Below are 21348 nucleotides of genomic sequence, written 5' to 3'. Positions count from 1 at the left end.
AACAGCAGCTAAACTCCCATTAGCTGCGATGCCACGTCACGACACGAGCATGCCTTGACGGAACGGAGCGAGCGAAAGGAACAATGTGCTGAATTCATAGTGCGCCAGGCGTTGCGTGAGGGGAGACGGCATCGCCGCGACCCCAGGGAATCGTCGCTCTCACTAGCTTGTGTCCGCGCGAGCTCTCCCCTGCTTTCTAACTGCGCCTTCGTAAGGCCAAATCAAAACGCGTCAAGTCAACGGCTCCTAGATAGCAGGCCTGTGCACTCTGCTTGATGACGTCATGCTACTTGGACCGAAATTTCCATTGCTAAGACTGACGTGATGAAAGGCGTCAAGATTAAGTCACCGTGGCTTAGGCCCACACAATGTAACGTTCCTTTCCTTCGACCGCTTCCTAACCTTACCTCAGGCCTCCTTACAGCGAAGGACCGATGGAGGAAGCAAGCCTACTCTGAAAGTTCATTTCGCCCGTCCTCACGTAAGGAGCGGTTGCCGCATGCCAGGGTTCGATATGATCTCTTAAAATCCTTGCGCGAACCCCATTATTCTATAAAAAAAATTGGCAGTGGCTTAGCTCCGCTATGCCAAGATATACGTAGCCAAAGCTAAGGAATAGCATGGTTAGCCTTGGTTAACCTTCATTGCAAGTCCAGGTTAGTCTGGTTGTCTCGCTGTGTTGCGGCGTTTAGCCAGTCGTTCGGCGCGCTGTTCGTCTGTTTCCTGGGCGATTCGTTTCCTCCTCATCGCGTTCCGATGTCGATTCCAAGCCTCCTCCAGCTTATCAGAATTGTCGCCGTCCATACTGCCGCCTCAACTGTGGTTAAGGCGCATGCGAGCTCTCCTTTTCAATCCTCCGGCATGTTATCAGGCATGCGACGCAACTGGCGAAGCGAGCGGAGGCGAGTGCAACGACGAGGAACGCGTTGACGTCCTACCAAACGGCGGCGGCCGAAAGGCGTGGCGTTGCGCCGCGGCGGAACACCTGTGGCTCGGCGCTACTAGTGGCACATGCGCAGTAGTGACTAGGGAGCGACAGAGAGAGAGAGAGAGAGAGAAATATCCGCGGCGAGGCGCGCGTTGTGATGTCATGTGCGTCCTCGAAGCAACGCCACGGTGAAATCGCAATTTCGCGGACAGTGAAGCTTTAAAAATGTTGTATCGTCGTACAATTTTAAATTGAAGAGCTAATGTAGCGATGCGTGGACGCTTTCTTTTACTTTTGTTTACTAAACGTAAAGAAAGTACCACACTACAGTGCAAAACTTGATGTGCTGCAGCAACGCCTGGCAAGGCTTAGCAACGCTTTCATGCCACACGCGTGACTGAAACGAACATACCTGGAAAGACGTAGCGTGATCGCGCTTCTACGCAGGCGGGCGACAGCGCGCATGCGCAAGAAAACGTCACGTGGCTAAGCGTTGAGGTGAAGCGCTCGTTCAGTGCCAGGAGTGGCGTAAGGACGCATGAAGGTAGCTTCGGAGCTACCTTACGCTGATGAAGCACCAAGGAGGTCTTCACAGAAGGCCCCTCAGTAAGGATGCTTTCAGAGTGACATAAAGTGGCCTCACCGCAATGAAGGCTTCCTTACTGAGCTAAGGAACAGTTTATTTTTCGGCCCTTACACAAGAGCGTCCCTATTGGATTCTACAGAAGTCGGGGGCGTAGCATGTCGTCACATATCAAAGTGCACCGGCCTTCCCCTATCTAGGAGGCGTCGACCGAGCGCCTCGACGTGCTCGCATGCCCGCGAGGAGTTCCTAACTTGAAGGACGGCTGAGTGGTGCTCATGGCGAAGTGGTCATGTGTCCTAGGCTTTTCCTGGGAATAAATTTGTCGATGTTAGCATACGTGTTGTCCACGTCTTGCTTCCGTCCTCGTCTGCTGGCGCTAAAATTGTTTTCCATGTCGAAATGCAAATATTTAAGGATGCCATTTTCGTAGCAATATACCTTACGTGAACGTTTTATTCTCGGATTTCCGCGGCGGTCTTCCACGCTCGGCCGATTTTGTGCTTTCTTTTTCTCACCGCAAAACTGAACATCTTTGCGATATACAAATGACAAGTCGGACAGTCCTTGTCTCTAATAATTTCTAAGTTTGTTAACGAGCCATGCACAGTATGGGTCTAAGAAAATCCTCCCATAATGGATTGTGCTACCCCCGCGGATGAAATATAAGTGCTCTTTAAGGTTTCTTGCTAAGAGGCTAAAGTTTCATTGTTATATCCACACATCCATTACTGTTTTTTTTTTAAATATGAGAGACACACTAATTGTAGCTTGAACCAGCGGTGACAAAGGCAATCAAATATTGATATTCAGTCGCGTTGTCAAGTATGAACGGTATTGATAACGCCATTATTGTTATCGTACGAGCTCATCCTTGTAATGGTGACGTGAACGCGATTGTTGACCTAAAGAGGAAGCTTTAGCTTTAGCTTAATTTGAGTACATAGTAGTGGACATGTTGTTTTCTCGGCAACCAATGCAGGGATACTAATCAGGATCGGTGCATTTATAATAAAAGTGTAGTGGTGACGTGTGTCACCGACAAATGAAGAGGGGTCGAGCAAAGTACACAGCAACAAAAATCGCTTTATTCAAACGCACGCATGCTTATATAGACGGGGAGACAGTAGTACCACCAGTGGCAGTGATGACTAAACCAAAATCAAATATACAACATATCCCCTTCCTTACAAGAACAGAGGTTCGATGAGTAGTAAAGTGAGTTAGTAAGTTAGTGCATCTACACCGATGTCTATGTAGAGTAACAACAACGTGTTTGTGCTGTAGACATAGCTATACACAAATAGAAAAAAGAAAAACAAACTCCTTTGAAATTCCAAATAAAGGTAACACTCGCGAGAAGTCTGACAGGCTCTTATTCACAGCAGCGCAACGTCGCTGCCTACACTTGGTAGTCAACCGATCTGGAGGTCGTCTACTTCTTGGTGGCTCAACTCTAGGTTGCGGCACTGCTGCTTTAGGAGAACTACTGGCGACTGGAAGCAGTTCAGGCTCACTGCAAGTGACAGGTGGCATGGGCGACTGCTTTGCAGTAGCAGCAGCTGAAGTTCAAGCGTGGTCGCTTCCGGAATACGTCCCTCACTTGTGGGTGGAGACGAGACTTCCCTAGCTCTGAAGCTCTTTCTGCCCATGTAAGAAGGCCAGCAAAGTCTCGTGGCATTCTTGACAACTTCAAGGCATCCCGCGTTTTGCCGTCATCAATGCGGAAAGAGGACGGTCGCTTCTTGGTGATCACTTTTCTTTGGCAACTGAATTTCAGGTGGCCTTTAAAGGCAATTCTAGATTTTTTTTTACTCTGACGAGGCCGTCAACATCCACTCTGGTTTCTCTTGCGGCCCTCCGAGCGTCCGTGTATTGTTTGCTATACTGCTGTTTTTGCTTCACCCGCTCACGGAAATGGCGGAGCTGCGAACTAGGGCCACGAATGAGTGCGGCAGACGGGTGGCCGACCACATCCCGTCGAGTTCTTGGCAACCGTCCGGGCAGGAGTTGCGCTGGGCCACTTGCAGTTGTGGCGTGCGGGGTGCAACGGTAAACGTCCGTTACCGCCTGGCGCAAACGCTGCTCCTCGAGTGTAGCCACTTTAACGAAGCCTTTAAGAACTCTGTTAAACCACTCTACTTGACCGTTCGCCTACGGGTAGTATACGGACGAATGTCTCAAGCGGATACCGGGGTCTTCCAGGAAAGCTTCGAACTCCCTAGATGAAAACGGTGGTCCATCATCGCAAACAATTTCACCTGGGTAGCGTTCGCGCGCGAACACAGACGCCAAGAAGCTTCTTACTGTGCGGGTTGTGGTATCGCTGCAGAAGTATACTTCGGCTCATTTAGAATAGCAATCGACTAGCGTGGTTGCATATCTGTAATCGTGCGGCGCTCCATCAGATGGGCCGACAATGTACGTGCCCAGCTTAAGCCAAGGTTGGTCTGAAAAGGGGACCAAATTCAATGGTGCAGCCGTTACCTTAGTGCTTTTGTAGGCTGCTTGGTATATCCATTGTTAGCTCGACTTGCCGGTTCATGGCCAGCCACCAATATATTTCTCGCAGCCACGCTTTTGTCCGCACCACTCCAGGATGAGCGTCGTGAGCTGCGGCAATTACCTGAAGCATAAGTGAAAGGGGAACCACAAGCCGTTTGCCACGCAAGGTCAAGTTGTCCACCACTAAAAGTTCGTCGCGTACTTTGAAGGGCTGAAGTTCATCCCGCAAGGATTTGTGAGCTGGCCACGACGACTGTATATAGGCCTTGCTTTGTTGCAGGGCAATGCTTTTCCACTGGGCCTCTTCAAGCTGTTCTCTGGTAATTCAAGAAGGGAGTTGGAGAACTGATGCCACTTAGCTTAACAAAGTTTTCTTCCTTGCGAAGATGACGCGGGGAGACGTGAAAATACACCCACTACTAGATTTTTCGATGCCTTGCAATATTTGACTGCATAGTTGAACCGGAATGTGCGCTCTGCCCATCGTGCTACCCTCAAGGGACGCCTCCCGTGTCCCTGAGCTGAAAGCAATGTTATCAAGGATTGGTGGTAGGTCAGAAGCGTGAAGTGGCGTTCCTACAAGTACACGTGCCACCTATCACACCCGCAAGCGCTTCACATTCTCCTACTGAATATTTTCTCTCTGCTGGTAAAAGAACTAGAGACGTGAAGGCAACAGTGTGTAATCCATCTCCATCTATATCCTGTAGAACCGCTCCAAACGCACAGTCAGAAGCGTCAGCGGAAACGACAACATTAAAGATGCATAGAACATTCGCAGTATGGTCCTGGATGCAAGTGCGTGTTTAATGTTTCTAAAACTGGCGTCTACTTCGTTAGACCAAACGAATGACTGCCGCTTTCTCTAGCCTAGTCTACTAGCCTAACATAGTCTACTAGCCTAACGCTAGGGGCAGAAAGCACCGGCCCTTCGAAACGCCGCCTAAAAAGGACCTGAGCTAGAATGGAAACTGATGATCCCGAATCTACGAAGTCAGTTATATCCGTATGGTCAATTGACACTGTAACGTGAATTGCAGGGTGAGCGAACGTCGCCACAGACAAAATGCTCAATACTTCCTCGTTGGCTCAATTTTCCCTTCCTAGCTCAGGAACCGGTGCGACGTCTCCTTCAAACACAGCGATGGTGACATATGGTACCGGAACGATGACAACTCTTTGTTCTTGGTGGGACAGCGAAATGAGCTGGAATTGTGCTGGAATTTACCGCAGGGCGGTATGACTGGTGGCTGCGTGAACGCTTCTAGCTGCCGTCTGAATATACTGCGCGTTGGCGTCTTTCACGATTATTTGTGCGCTGAATATCTGCATGGGCCGATTCTTGGAGACCGTTGGTTACCTGCTGCAGCTGCGTTGTCGCGAGTACAGCTATAGAAAACCAGAGAGGAACCTTCCATAAGAAACCACTCACGCAAGCTCTGAGGTGATGTACCCGCAACGAACTGGCCAGGCAGCGAGTTTTCCTGGGAATGAAAAGAGCAGGTAGCAGAATGCTCCCGCAATGTGGTAACGTACTCATTAATTGATTCACGAGCTTGCTGAACGCGGCTGTCGAAAAGGTACCGTTCGGACACAACATTGCTTGCTGTCTTGAAATGAGTACGCAGAGCCGCGACTGCGATGCCGTACGAAGATGCTTCAGGCAGTGTGTCTACAGTGTCCTTGCCATCTGCTGATAGCTTATAACTAGGAGTTCGCTCACAGCGCTTAGCATCGTCTGATGCTGGAAGATAAAGAGTGTAAAATATGCCCCGACCTTGTAGGCCGAGGCTGTGAATTTGTAGGACCTTGCAACGATCCGGCGTACAGTCCGAGGCACCGGCAGCGAGCAGGAAGTTCTCGAAGCTGCGCAGCCATTTTGGCCACGGCTTAAGGCCATGGCGCGTGCAGGAACGGGGGCGGCGGGACGTGCCCCGAAACGCTCGTGATGAATGGAAGCCGTTCGCGAAAATTGCGCCCCCCGAAGCCGACTAACCCTCGTCGCCAATGTAGTGGCGACGTGTGTCGCTGACAAATAAAAAGTGATCGAGCAAACGACACAGCAGCAAATATCCCTTTATTCAAACGCACGTATGCCTATATACACTGGGAGAGACTAGTACCAACAGTGGCAGTGATCACCAAACCGAAATCAAATATACAACAAAAAGGTTCAAATATGGCGACTTTGGAAGCAGATGTATTATAAAAATGTGACTTGTTGAAAGAAGTGTGAAAATTGGTTAACTTCATAATTTATCGCATCTTTAAGTATACAACTCTTCACCCAGCAATGAAAATAATATCACAATTCTGTTAACTGCGCCTAATAATATATGTAAGGCTCACAATAATAATGTATTAGACTCCGCTCTGAGAAATACCTCAATTTTGAGACTAACACTGTTGCTATACAGAATTACGGGTTTCCAAAACTTGTGCTTCTATTTTTCTGTTTTTACTGACTTGCGGCGCAAATGAAAATGCCGCTTCCTAAAGTTGCGAGATTTATCTTCTTCTCTAAATTCTAGGAATTTAATTCAAATCGGTCTAACGCGTTTACTACAGGACACTTATGTGTTTTGCAAGTATTTGAGTAAGGAAAACAGTGGTGGGCATCGAAATGAAGGTTCCTTTTAAGCCAAGTTTTCCTTCCATCACACCACAGACGTTAAAGTCCAATTCATGCCGCTGCGCTTCTTGACGAATTCGCTGTTGACATGTCTGGGGACTCATAAATTTATTTTCCAGAGGTGTAACCACCTACAATAGGGCTTCATTAGGCACGGGCGTGATCCGCAGCAAATAATACCGCGTAAAGATAAGCGATGGTGGGCTCCGGTACCATATATGCATCATATAACATGTATATCAGATTCAGGTTGGTCGTCATGCAGCCAAACCTAATCTAGTTTCGTTGTGTGGTTGATCATATGGCTTTGAATTCTTTTAAATAGAAACCCATAGTTCCAAGCGAATTTTCCGACCTTTTTAAAATTGTAATTTCCGTCTTAGAAGAAATAATTGGCCAGAAAACTGTCAGCTACTGTAATGCCTATTAAGCTACTTAGTTGAAAGGCAACTGCTTTTCTTTTAAATTCGTATTTATGCAAGAACTTCGCTTTCAAAGGCAACTTCTCCTGTTTTTAAATGCACGCACATTGCCTCAAGATTTTCTATCCATTCATGCTGCGCTTCCTCGAAAGAATATTCTAAGAGTACACCAAAGCATCCTACTGGACATGCGAGCGCGGGCCCGCTCTTACGGTGCACGGCAGTATGCTGGTTTAACGAGCATGACTTGTTCTGAATGTAGTATTCTCCCTGTAAATACCTGAATCTCTGTGCCTCACTCAGGCATAACTCCTGTCGTCAAGCTGATCATGCGCAACAAGGATCTGCCTCCAGTTATCTCCAGAAATACGGTAGCCGATATAACCGGAAGAGAAAAACCTCGTGAGGTAAGCTGTCGGACTTTATAGACTCGGATTTTTCCTTAAAGCTGAAGGGAACTCTGATGTCAGTGAAGCGTAACGCTTCATTACGATGTCTGTTCTTTTTTTCTTTTTCTGCGATTTTGCCGTCTTCTGACGAGTTTATACCCGTTGTAGCAGTAAGGGGACGTTTCAGTGGCTACACATAATTATGCCTGCCCAGAAGCCGTCGTGAAAAATCCCTTGAATCATCGTCGGCCATCGTAAAGCTTTGGCCAGTTTAAACGTAACATCATCGCCATTCCTGCAGGCAGTGGCACTCGTATATACATAATAGCGTTTCCAGTATTCGCGGATAAGTGAAAGCGAGAAAAAATTTCAGGTAAGCTTATTTCTGTCTGCAACGGGGTCCCAATATGCCGGACTTACTGCATTAATCTTATTCGATCATCGCAATCATTCCCTTCTGTATCTTTCACCATTATGCGCATGACAATCTAGTGCCGCGATCAGGACGTCAACTCTACAGGTATGACGCTTTTCTAAGCAGGAGGTCTATGATTAGGTATCTCGCTGTTATAACAAGTGGCTTCATTTTCCCTGTAATGGGTCAATGAGTTCTTTTTTTTATTGAAGTATCTTGAAGGCCCATACGGGCGTTACACAGGGGTGTTAGAGTAAATCAGTGATAGTTACGGTATGCGCATTTAAACAGATAATGCATGATAAAATAAAAAGAACAGAAGCGGAAAGACCGGGAACAAAGAAAAACACAAGAAGAGCACTACAACGACACATCCTACAGCAATTCGCTCAAGAGTATTTACAAAGGAACGCCATAACTAACCTGCTATTTCAAGTTATACCCCTCCCCTCCACATGGCGCTGCAGTTTTAGTTCAACGCCATAGTCATGCAAAATAAGTGCGTCATTTAATGGAAGTCCCGTGATACTAAATGGTGAGTTAAAACAGCACGAGCACACGGAAAGAAAATATTTTATATCCCAAGAAAGAAAATGTGTGCTAGATGTGGCCGCACGACCTGGGCAAAATGATTATGTACGCACACACAAAGCGACGTGACGAATTGATACTACACAAAAACAAAATTCACTTTGTCAAATGATGTAACTCAGGTAACTGAAGTCAACTGATCTGGAAACTTGAATGAATATGCCATCAATATTTCACAATTTATGCATCATTTCCGACACATTTATGTAGGCATGACACAGAGATTTTTGTTTATATACAACGGAAATTCACAGGGATCGGCATTAGTTGGAGCACTCTTGCCTGCTACTCTGCAATCGGGAAGAGGGAAGGGGAATTAAAGTATATTGGTTAATGATAACGAGAGGTTAATGAGTGGCTTCGTATGCGTATTACACAGCGCTGCTACTGAAGCCGGTCTTTGAGCTCTGTGTGGCGCACGCAACTTCAACATCGTTTTAAATGGTCGTCGTTGCACTGTAGTCTTGTCATCTTCCACGTGCTGGAGCACTTTTCAAGAAATTACCCACTTTTACACAGTCGGCCACAAGACTTTGTTGTACACGGAGGTTGCGAAAAAGCTGGACACCTGAAAAGCCTGGGCACATAGCCTCGATTTTAGACTTTCATTGCTGCAGTAGCCTTTGTTATACACACGGTGATTAAATAAATTAGAAGCGCCGCTCCACAAGAGCGAATAAATTCACATTTGTTGAGGAACTCACGTCCAGTAAATTTTCTTGGCCAACTGTGCGTACTCAAGAAGTTCATTGAGTTCTCTAGGTTTTTAGAGTGGGCCGTATAGGAAGCGCTATGTAACCTACATACCTTAAAACACACTGTTTAAAAACTATATTTTAAAGCCGTAATTTATTCGCAGCTCTTGGCAAAGAAATAAACCAGAAAATCATTCATTTAGAGCTCGCCACTACCGTAATAAGTGCAATAGCAGATAAATAGTGCATTGTCCTTCTCCGCGCTTGCTCTTCACTCTTCGCAATACGGTGCCAGCAAAGTGGTTGTCCCGGTATTATACTCGCGCATTATCGCAATAAGGTAATGATACTTCAATAAGGTGTCCGGAGAAGTTCCGGCTAGTTTCCCATCCGAATGATATTGTTGTGCTATAATAACGCATCTACTCAAGTGCGGCATATTATTGCAAATTCTTGCGTGTATTTGAATTAGCATTTCGAAACACAGGTCGTCATCGTCAGCGGCCACATCGACTCCTGGGACGTTGGCCAAGGCGCCATGGACGACGGCGGAGGTGCGTTCATTTCTTGGCGGGCAGTGGACGTGCTCCACCAGCTCGGGTTGCGGCCACGTCGCACTGTTCGCTCGATCTTGTGGACAGCCGAAGAGATGGGCCTCATAGGTGCTGCGCAGTACTTCAAGGATCACGGGGACGAAAAGAAGGAACGCGTGAACATCGCCATGGAGTCCGATATGGGAACCTTCAGGCCGATGGGGCTCGGATTCAGCGGACACAGTGAACGGGCAAAATGTGTGATTGCGGAAGTGCTCAGCCTCTTCAGCGACATAAATGCCACCGAACTGAGGACTGGAGCAGACGCACCAGACCTCGTGCAATGGATTTCAGCAGGATTTCCGGTCGCGTCACTTACGACGGACAATGGGAAATACTTCTATTTCCACCACACGGATGGTGACACGATGACTGTTCACGACCCGCTCATTCTAGACCTCTGCACTGCCCTGTGGGCTGGCGTTGCGTACGTTCTTGCTGATCTGCAAGACAGTCTGCCTCGGAGATAAATGTAGACACGGAGCGCTTCTATTGCTTTGTGTTTTGAAGCATTCATGCAGCTTCAGACTTTCGTACGCACATCTTCTCCTGCATATTTAGTTGTCTGTTTTTACAGCCACCGAACGGCGCTTGTCGCACTTGAAAAAGTTAGTGGTCTCAAATTTTCAAAAGTGGCTTTTCTAAACGATACTATTATCTGGTATATAACCTGTGAGTGCTGCCGGTGTACCATTTAGACAATAAAAATATATGAGCTATGGAGCTAACAGTGAACAGTACTACACGCGGGCGGGCTGTTGTACGTACAGTGCTTAACCTTTCTAGAAGGCTTCTACGACCGGTACGAAAGGCTCCAAGATTTCTTCACCATTTGTATAATCTAATTAAGAAACGGAATAATAATCAAAGGAGCCATATATCAGAATGTCCAACGGAAGCAGAAGTGATATATCGGGAATACGCTTGAGCGCGAACCAAACCTGAACCACAAAAAAAGACAGTAACGTTCACTGGTTCGGCACGAACGCTTCCAGCGTATAAGGTATATATATGAATATATGGCACAATTCCCTGAACGACTTCTTCAATTGGCTCACCCTACTAGGTTATTGTTACGGCTCACGACTTGCGTTGCGTGTGAGAATGGGGATAGACGATGGGTACGTGCTGGTCAATATAGCCACATCGGCAGAGAGGCTTGCATTTCTGAAGTAGGCCTTGCCAGTGGCGCTCCCCGGGTATCAGGGGTTCTGCGGAATCAGCACTTCTGGTTACGTTCCCAATTCTACCGTTATGTCAACTTGTTACTAAACCTAGATAAACTAGATGAACATGAATAGCGGAAAAGACGAGGTCTTCACGGAGGGATATAAACAAGTATAGCGACATGACTTACTGGAACCATAACCTGCGGTCGCTAATGCATGCCGTCACCTTCTCAGACCGCGGTTACCGCGCTTGTCAAAGGCGTGCGAAATCCGCTTTTGCTAGGCGTCATGGTTCAAAGCACCATTTCGTTTTTGGCCAAGTAGAGTCAACCGTTTTTTGAATTGTAGAAGTTTCTCGTGGGGCGCAATGTGCATCGTTTTGAATGCTTTGACCGCACATAGCCCCCTCCCCCCCCCCCCCCCCCAAAAAAAAAAGAAAAAAAACAAAGTCCTTTGAGACAGAAGCGATCCTAACTGAGAGATGCAAAGAACCGTTTGTCGGCTCGATGCAGCCACATGTTACGACAGGGCGCATTAAGCTGCTTCACATGATGCGATATTCATCGCACCGGAAGTGCGATTTTGGTCGCAAACGACGGAAATCGCAGTCTCAAGTGTCGAGCAGCCCAACCCTCTGTGGCTGCGACCTGCCGGTTGTTTGCAAGTCGCAACGATCGCACTGGTATTTTGTCGAAATTGTACCGAGGCTCTCGATAGCTATTTAGTTTGTTTTTTACATTTACTTTTTCATCTATAAACGTTGGCTCGACAAACCTTGAAGAGTGCAAATAATTCAGTGGAGCCGTGGATTGCGCAACTGGTGCGTACCATCAACACCGACTCGCGAACAAGGCAGAATTCGGTTCTGTGATTTTCAGGCGTTTGTTGATGTGCTACGTTGATAATCAAGCGACGCTTTCTTTTTTCAACTTGGCTTCGGGTGCTGATAGTATGTACGTTTGCGCGCCTTTCCGTTGTTGTTGTAACTACTAGGAGGTGCCCCTCACGCGAAGACACAGCCAACTTTCTGGTTTTTTGCGTACAAGCTACCCGCAATATACAAAAACGCCACAATTGTAGCACGGTATGCTTGTATACACAGAGGAAATAAAAGAAATGCAAATATGCAACTGCGGTCAAATGCTTTCTCCAGGGGATGCGACATTACCGCACAATATCGGACCTGGCGCGATAATTTAGTTGCAGTCTGTTTGTTTCGGCTTTCACGCGTATTTTCCCCAGAGAATTATCTCATTTTTTGCTTCTGTTACTTCCGTGTGAGACAGGACTGTTTCAAGCGCGCATAGTGAACGCTCAACTATATATGATAATGAATTTTGTACAAACTCGTATTTATCGCTTTGACTAGGAGTAAAAAGCGCCGTCAATTTTCTTTCGAAGCTTTCATGCGCGAAAAGCATGATTTAAAGAGTTTGATCTCTTTTTCATATGTATCATCATTTTCTGCATCGAAGCAAATAAACCTTCAATGTGTTGCAATATTTGCGTCCTCAGTGCACCTGTACTAAACGTCACATCAAAAGGTAACTGCATGTTGCACTTACTTCAGCGCATTGAATTTATTTTGTTTATGCCGGTCGTAACGCATTGCAGTATTCTAAGGAACTACTTCACCGCGAACATTCCAGCCTTTTCTTGCTTCTCGCCCGCTACCTCCTGTAAATGCACGCAACAATATGGAAAGTAGGCGGACACCTTGTTTTTAGACACAGTAGATAACAGACAAAAGGAAATAAAACTCGTGCAGTGAAGTCAGCCGGTGGCATCCCTTCCTGTGAATGATTACACCTTTTCAAGTGCGGATGGTTCTTGCACAGCCACAGCTAATAAAGCGTGCAGACATATCACGAGGAGAAGGTGGTGCCCAACAAGACAGAGGCACAGTTGCTATTGAGTTTGTAATGACATGTTAAAAGTATGCACTCATAACCCTATGCCGTCGTTACTGACTCTATAAAATAAGCATCATGCAACTTGCTAATTATACAAGGACACTATGACATATGCGTACCCGAATATTCTTTTTGTTACATTGTGAGATGCAGCAGCCTACTGTTTTATTCCACAGCGTGACTCAATGACATGTGTGTGCAAACTCCATAAAATTCTACTCCACCAACTTGCTTTGACTCCTGAACTAACAACCCCTGTTAGTCCAGCGCCCACTTCGTCCCGTCAAAGCGCTGTTTGTTCCCTTCCTAGCGTTCTCTATCTTTTTCAATTGAACACGCGTCATCTATCTGGAATTGTGGTGGTACTACACTGATGAACGATCTTAAACGAGTACACAATCGTTCCATTCGATTATCTTATCCATCTTATTATCGGACATTATTGCATTTTATTTAATTATGACCGCACAGCTAGTGTTACCATGATGAAGTCTCAGCTTAACCTTGCTGAACTTACCACTCGACGCAATATAGCCCGGCTCACGATGTTTCATAAAATTTACTAAAACGAAAATCATCTTCGTGAAAAGTTCATTCAATACCATAATTTTATACCATCTAGAAGTGACAACCTCGAAGAAGTTCCTCATTCCTCGTTGTCAAACTGGGACATATTCACATGAATTTTTACCTCGGACAGCCTCCAAATGGAATCAGTTGTCAGAAGCTACTACTGCTATCAAGGATACATTGCACTTTAGGAATTTTTTGAATAACATATTTACCGTTGCCTAATTACTATTGCTTAGTTTGTTCCTATGTTTTAGCCTGCTTGTTTGTTACGTTACTTCTTGAAATTACTTTGCCTTTTACTAGTTAAAGGTCCACATTTTTTTAATTATTTGGCGAATATTCTTGCTCTTTATTACTATTCTATAAACTGTTTTCCATTTTTTTGAAGTTTGGTTTGTAATATGCCGCTCCCCTGTGTAGTAAGAAAACCCAGAGGATGGATAAATATATATATATATATATATATATATATATATATATATATATATATATATATATATATATATATACATATATATATATATATATATATATATATGCGCATATCTCTCACACCTTAGTCATGCAGGATGTTAGATCACATTATTCAAAAACTTATACTCAAATTCCTTAACTCCAATGACGTTCTAACATGTGCCCAGCACGCTTTCTGCTGTAGTTAAAGCACGGTAACTCAATTAGTCGATTTTGTTCATGATATGGCTAGACGCAGACGTAGGTAATCAATTCGGTGCCATTTTTATGGACTTCATTAAAGCGTTTGACTCTGTGATTCATTCTAAACAATTGGTGAAAATAAACGCGATATTCAATATTCCCTGTCTTGCTTCTTGCACAGCCAGTTTTTTTTGTTGTCGTTCACAATTTGTTTCTTTTAACTCAATGGAATCAACTCCTGCCGACGTTACGTCAGGACTTCCTCAGGGAAGAGTATCAGACCCTTTATTCTTTTTAATATGTATTGTTACGCGAAGGAGGAGTCAGTAAGACGAGCAACTATTTACAGGTTATATTTAAAACGATGGTTGCAGCGCTGACCGGTTAGATTCCCAGCGCGAGCCCAGTTCGTTCTTCCTCCTCTTTTCTCGAGTGATGGCACCCACGCGCCTCGTTCAAACAATCAGATACCCCACGGGTGTAGCATAATCTCCCGGCGCCAGGAGCGACGTCCCGGAGCGTCTAAATGTCGTCACTGGGAGGGTGATACTGCTTCAGTCGTGTAACGTGCACGATATCACTGGACTGGGAAGCAGACGGGGCGTCAGGGGCGATCTCGTAGGGGAGGGGAGTCACAGCACTAAGCACTAGGTATGGGCCTGTGTAACGAGACATCAGTTTTTCTCGATCGGACGCGACGGAGACCATAGAAGCACCAAAGAACCAAATGGGAAGGGCACGGCTCGGTGTCGCCGGTCGTTCAAAAGCCTTTCATTCACTTGGGATTTCAGAAGGCGGTCAGGGGCAATTTCCCTTGCGTGGGCACAGCGGGCGATGGCGTCAAGTGCATATTAACTGGTCGGTGCACGTGAACAGGGAGTGGAGTGTCGAGGAGCGGTGCTGGTTCTCCGGCGAACAGCAGGAACAATGGAGAATAACCGGCTGTGTCGTGGCGCGAGGAATTATAAGCAAGTGTCACAAACGGTAGAGCGAGGTCCCAGTCAGTGTGGCCTGAACAGACATATTTCGTGAGCATGTCTGCGATAGTGCGATTGAGAAGTTCCGTGAGGTCATTTGTTTGCGGATGGTATGACGTGGATAGCTTGTGCGTCGTGGCACAGGACTGCAGGTTGTCGGCGCTAACTTTTGATAGGAATGTCCGGCCACGGTCTGTGAGAAGTTGTCGCGGATCACGTCGCGTAGAAAAAAATCGGCGAAATCTGTAGCGCAGCTTGTAGAAAGCGCTCGGGTGATGCTGTAGCGCGTGGCGTAATCATTGGCCACAGCGATCCACCTGTTCCCAGAGGTAGAAAGAGAAAAAGGGCCAAGTAAGTCGTAACCAACCCGAAAGAATGGTTCCGCGGGAATGTCGAGTGGTTGAAGGTATCCAGCAGGGAGCGTCGATGGTGGCTTGCGTCGCTGCCATTTCTTACACGCAGCTACGTATCTTCGAACGGAGCGACGAAGCTCTGGCCAGAAGAACAGTCGGCGGATCCGGTCGTAGGTACATGACACAGTCAGGTGACAGGCAGTGGGGAGGTCGTCAAGTTCGTAGAGAACAGCCGAGCGAAGGTGTTTAGGGATCACAAGGAGTAATGTAGGGCCGTCGGAGTGAGCGTTGTGGCGGAAGAGTACGCCATCTTGAAGTGGGAGATTCCAGGTGGTCAACGATGATACGCAAGGATGGATGACGGGGCTGCTCGTCGGCGACATGGGGCAATGGGAAAACAGAGAGTACACAGGCGTCGGTGTCAGTATCAGACGTAGAGGTTGCGTCTTCGACTAGGTAGCGAGAGAGGCAATCTGCGTCCTGGTGTTGGTGTCCCGACTTGTAAGTCACTGTGTAGGGTTATACTTGTAGTCGGAGGGTCCAACACTGAACCGGCCAGTAGGATCCTTGAGCGACGAAAGCCAACAGAGCGCATGATGGTCTGTGATTACTGAGGAGGGGCTTGCCACATAATCATGGGCGGAACTTTGAGACAGCCCAGAAGAGAGCAGGGCATTCGCGCTCGGTAATCAAATAGTTGCGCTCTGCGGTAGTCGGGAGCCGGCTAGCGTAGGCTATAACGCGGCTGTGTTCGTGTTGGCGTTGCGATAAGACGGCGCCGATCCCATAACCACTGCCAGCGGTTCGGACCTTTGTAGGTGCGGACGGGTCAAAGTGGGCCAAGACCAGTGGATTGGTGAGAATCGTGATATGGCGTGAAAATGGGTAGCCTGAGGGGAACCCCACGTAAAAGGCACGTCTTTATTCAGAAGTTCAGTGAGTGGTTGAGCGATTGCTGAGAAATCTTTCACCCACCGCCGCAAATAAGAACAGAGCCCCTGAAAACTCGGGACGTCTTTGACAGACTGAGTTACACGAAAAGCCGTTACTGCTCGAACCTTCTCCGGGTCGGGTTGTACTCCCGAAGCATCGACGAGATGGTCTAGCACCGTAATCTGTCGGCGCCCGAAGTGGCACTTCGATCAGTTTAATTGGAGCCCAGGCCTGCGGGAGACGTCAAGAACAGCTGCAACGCGCTCAAGCTGCGTCTCAAATGTAGAAGAAAACAAAGGACGTCGTCCACGTAACAAAGGCAAGTTGACTGTTTGAAACCTTGAAGCAGAGAGTCGATCGTCCGTTGGAACGTGGCGGGGGCATTGCATAAACCGAGCGGCATAACCTTGAATTGGTAGAGGCCATCTGGAGTGACGAAAGCGGTCTTTTCATGGTCTTGCTCATCGACGGAAATCTGCCAATAACCAGATCGAAGGTCGATGGACGGAAAGTATTTGTAACCGTGAAGACAATCAAGAGCTAGCGTGGTGAAGGGTAAACCCCCTTTTTAGTAATTCGGTTTAGGTGGCGGTAATCAATGCAGAAACGCCACGTCCCATCTTTCTTTTTGACGAGCACGACCGGCGACGCCCAAGGACTCGACGAGGGCTCAGCAATTCCTCTCGCGAGCATCTTGTTTACTTCCTGCTGAAGAACTTGCCGCTCTGCGTGGACATGCGTTACGGTTGGCGTTGAATGGGAACAGCATCTCCAGTGTTTATCCGATGCGTAGCAAGGGACGTCTGACCAAGTGATCGATTATCAGTGTCAAATATGTTGCCGTAGGAAAGCAAAAGGCAATATAGGGCGGTTGCTTGGTCAGATGCGAGGTCCGGAACGACCAAGGGACGTAATAGGCCGTGGAGGTTCAAGGAACCCTGCGGCCAATCAGGAGGGTCTGGAGACGCGTCGGCTGCAAAAGCAGTGACGTGGTCGTCTGTCACTGACCGCAGCGTTGCCACTGCTAGGCCTTCAGGTAACACTTGCTTAGTCAAGCCAGATTGGTAACGGAGACACACATCCGATTAGCAGCAAGAGTTACGACGGAGTGTGGTACAGCGATGTCGCCGACCAGAGGACATCACGAATGGGTGTGACGACATAGTCACCATCAGCCACGGTTGCCGTTGACGCCAAGTCGACAAAGGATAGGGCTTTTGGAGGTAAGCGAACAAACGCTGTAGTGCAGAGGGTGTTCGGTCGTTCGGTGCGAACATCTGAAAGAAGGGTAAGCTCGAAGCACAGCGTACCGGTGGAACAGTCGATGAGGGCAGAATGCGCCTCAGAAAGTCAAGCCCGAAGATTACGTCACGAGGGCAACTGGTCAGCATGGTGAACAGGACTGGAACTAGGCGGCCAGCAATTCCTATGCGAGTAGTGCTCATACCCCTGACGGTAACAGTGGCGCCATTGGCGACGTGTACGGCTCGAGTGATGGCAGGGGCAACACGTTGTTTCAGGCGACGACATAGGCTAGCGCTCATTACGGTAACTTGGGCTCCAATATAAATTAATGCCGTCAAAGGAACACCATCTGCGTCTACTTTAATTAGGTTCGTGTTGGTGAGGAGCGTCAACGGAGGATTTGGACAGGGCGAACGGGATGCAGCAGCACCTCCAAGAACTGCATGGCCTAGTTTACCGTCCGTCGGTTTGGCGAGGAAAAGCGGCGAGGTTGGGGTGACGGGGAGCGACGGCGGTGAGGTGACAGTGATCTCACGGAGGAGCGGCCGTCAGGGGCATCAGAAGTATGGTCCAGACGGCGAGGTGAATAGCGGTGAGCGTCGGCGTATGGGCGAGGAGCAGGGAATGAGCTCCAGTACGGCGGCATCCAGGTGGTGCGGCAGTGGCGGGATACATGACCAACCCGTTGGCAGCGGAAGCAGAGCGGTTTGTCTTCTAGGGTTTGCCATTCAGCAGGATTGCGTGGTCTGGGAGCGAAATACTAGTCATTACAGGTCGTGGACATGGGAATGGGTGCCGAATCAGGTCGGGAGACAGAACATGCGGTAGGGATGCGAAGGTTTGCAATTTTTTGCCGCACAACTGCTTGAATAAAGGAAATAGTGGGGGCCGCTTGGTCAAAGGTACCGTCAAGAGGTCTTGGATGAAGGGAAGCCGGACTCGCCGCTTTAATCTCACGGCGAACGATACGTGCGACGTTCTCTTGAGATGCTCGTGTGGCGGTAAGAGCGGAGCACGAGGACGGGACAGGGCCTGTTTGGGAGCCGGGAAAACTGTGGGACGACGCGGCGGCTTTTGCCTACCTCGAAGCAGTGGCATGCTTTGACGATGGCGTCGACGGTAGAAACGTCGTTATAGGCAAGCAAATTGAAGGCGTCGTCAGCGATGCCTTTTAGGATATGGCCCACCTTGTCAACCTCGGTCGGTCGCGGGATCGAATCCCGGCCACGGCGGCCGCATTTCGATGGGGGCGAAATGCGAAAACACCCGTGTACTTAGATTTATGTGCACGTTAAAGAACCCCAGGTGGTCAAAATTTCCGGAGTCCCTCACTACGGCGTGCCTCATAATCAGAAAGTGGTTTTGGCACGTAAAACCCGATGTATTATTATTATCAACCTCGGTCATGTGCTCATCAACTTTCCGGCGAAGCGCGAGCACATCCTGTATGTAGGAGACGTGCGATTCGGTCGACGACTGGACACGGGTGGCAAGCTCTTTTCGCGCAGCCTGTTAGCGACCTTACGAGTTCCCAAGTAGGTCGCGAAGGCGCTCTTTGAAGATATCCCTTTGGAGAGCTCGATATGATGGGTGCGAAGCGAGACACGCGGTGTCCCGTCCAAATAAAAGATCACATTGGCAAGCGTGATGGTAGGGTCCCAGTGGTGACTTTGGCTAATACGCTCATACATGCTGAGCCAGTCGTCAACGTCATTTGGCGCGGAGAATGTCCCAGGATGACGGAGGCCAGGAACCGTAACGTACGTTGTGGTTGACGCCGCAGGTGTAGGGGGCGACATGGTGGTTCCATCGGAAGCCATGGCTGAGAAAACGATGGGGCGGCCGCTTCGTAGCTCCGTGGCGAGGAAAGGGAACATTCTACCTCCACCACAATGTTACGCGAAGGACGAGTAGTAAGGCGAGTAACTATTTACAGGCTATATTTACAATAGCGGTTGCAGCGCTGACTAGTTAGGTTCGCAGCGCTAGCCCAGTTCGTTCTTCCTCCGCTTTCCCGAGTGATGGGCGCCCATGCGCACCGTTCAAACAATCAAATACCATGCGCGTGTAGCAATATTAATGATTTACCTGTTAGCACCTCAGCTAAAATCAGACTTTATGCAGATGAATGTGTATAATACGAACATATCAACTCCACTGATGACCCCCACCGTCTTTCCCAATCCCTTATGTCTTCCTGTGCTTGGTGCAAAACGCGGTAAATGAACAGCTGTAGTAAAACAGTGGTGATGTATTTTGCCGATAGACAGATACCCCTCTGGTTCGATTATTCTCTGTATGGCATCCAACCTAAAAAAGTGTCTTATCATGAATACCTAGGTGTGATTCTAAAATAGTATCTTTCTCGGTCTAAACATATCGAATATGTAAACGGGAAAGACCTAAAGAAATTGGTTATTTGCGGCGCACTTCAGCTAAGATTCCTCGCGATGCCAAACTGCTAATATATAAAGCCTTAATTCAACGTGTTCTATAACATGCATCTGTCGTTTGGTTCCCCTACAAAAAATGTCACATAAGCTCGCTCATTAACGTTGAAAAAAAAATATATCCGTTTCATTTGCCCAAATTGCAGCCGCAGTTTCTCTCCAACACACCCTCGACAATCTTTGAACATTCAGCCATTATTTTTATGTTATGGCATTGAAGCCTTAAAACGTTTATATGCAATTAATAGCTCCACCACTGTCTTTTCTGATTGTAACAATGTCACATTTACTGACGCAAATTGTACCCGTAGCTCCCACACCTTGATCATAACACTTGATCATAATCATTCAAGTACACTTTTTTCCATGCACAATAGAGCTTAGGAATTCTCTAGCAGGTAACATTCGTTCACTATCACTAATAGATTTTGTATCTACAAGTGGTAAGCACTTCGCTAACATGTAAAATAGTTTCAACTCCTCTTTGAGTATACGCGTGTTATTAAAGAGTAAGGTATAGTAGTGTAATATGTTCCCACTCTTGCTATAGCCCTATATTGGGCTGCAGTCTACGTAAATAAAGATAAATAAACGCACGCACACGCACATACATACATACATACATACATACATACATACATACATACATACATACATACATACATACATACATACATACATACATACATACATACATACATAGCGTTCCTAACTAGAACGGTAGAAGAAAAGACAGTCGCAATGGGACCGGTGTCGTCCGCCATTTTATTCAAACTTCCTCATCCTCACTTCTGCACTAGCCCACTTCTTCGTCTTCTTTCCGGCACACAGCGCAGACCGCTTCACTCTTCCAGACTTCTTCTGATTACACTTCCTGGTGCAATACTTGAATACGTTTTCAATAGAGGCGCACTCCGTTTGACCAGAGGCTTCGGTGTACCAGACGTTCTTCAATATTCCATGCTGGGATGCAGTCTTCATCACTTGAAATCGTCGGCAAAATTTAGCATTTCAAGGTACAACTCCTCTCCTAACAAGTCTCCTTTGCAGCTCCTCTGTAAAACGCAAACTACAGTGACCAGTGACGTATTCTCAGACGATTGCTTTCGGCGATACTATCGCCTTCGCGTGACGCAGTGCTCTACGAGCCAATCAGCTCATCTCGTTTTGCTCCACCAGCCAATAAGAGCACATTCAAAGTGATATCGCAGACAGTGGTCGTCCGAGAATACGTCGCCAGGGTGTACTCCTATAAAGGGCAACGGATAGAGCTGGTGGTCCTTTTTATTAACTCACAGCTCAATTCCAGTGATTGAAGCCACAAA

General features: G+C 47.4%; 1 protein-coding gene across 2 annotated transcripts in view; it reads left to right on the top strand.

Annotated features, from left to right (window-relative positions):
- LOC126524079 (carboxypeptidase Q-like) overlaps positions 1-10476 on the top strand; it is an 87061-nt gene extending 76585 nt beyond the window's left edge. For both annotated transcript variants that reach the window (XM_050172444.3, XM_055067284.2), the window contains exons 5-6: positions 7374-7477; positions 9648-10476. In XM_050172444.3, the coding sequence (XP_050028401.3) occupies positions 7374-7477; positions 9648-10223 (680 nt within the window). In that variant the 3' untranslated portion in view covers positions 10224-10476. The remainder of the gene's footprint in view (positions 1-7373; positions 7478-9647) is intronic.
- Positions 10477-21348: the final 10872 nt, after the last annotated feature.

This window comes from Dermacentor andersoni, chromosome 3 (genome assembly GCF_023375885.2).
Source record: "Dermacentor andersoni chromosome 3, qqDerAnde1_hic_scaffold, whole genome shotgun sequence".
Lineage (NCBI taxonomy): Eukaryota > Metazoa > Arthropoda > Arachnida > Ixodida > Ixodidae > Dermacentor > Dermacentor andersoni.
Note: the sequence above shows the minus strand (reverse complement) of the source record. Positions and strands in the feature narration are given on the sequence as shown.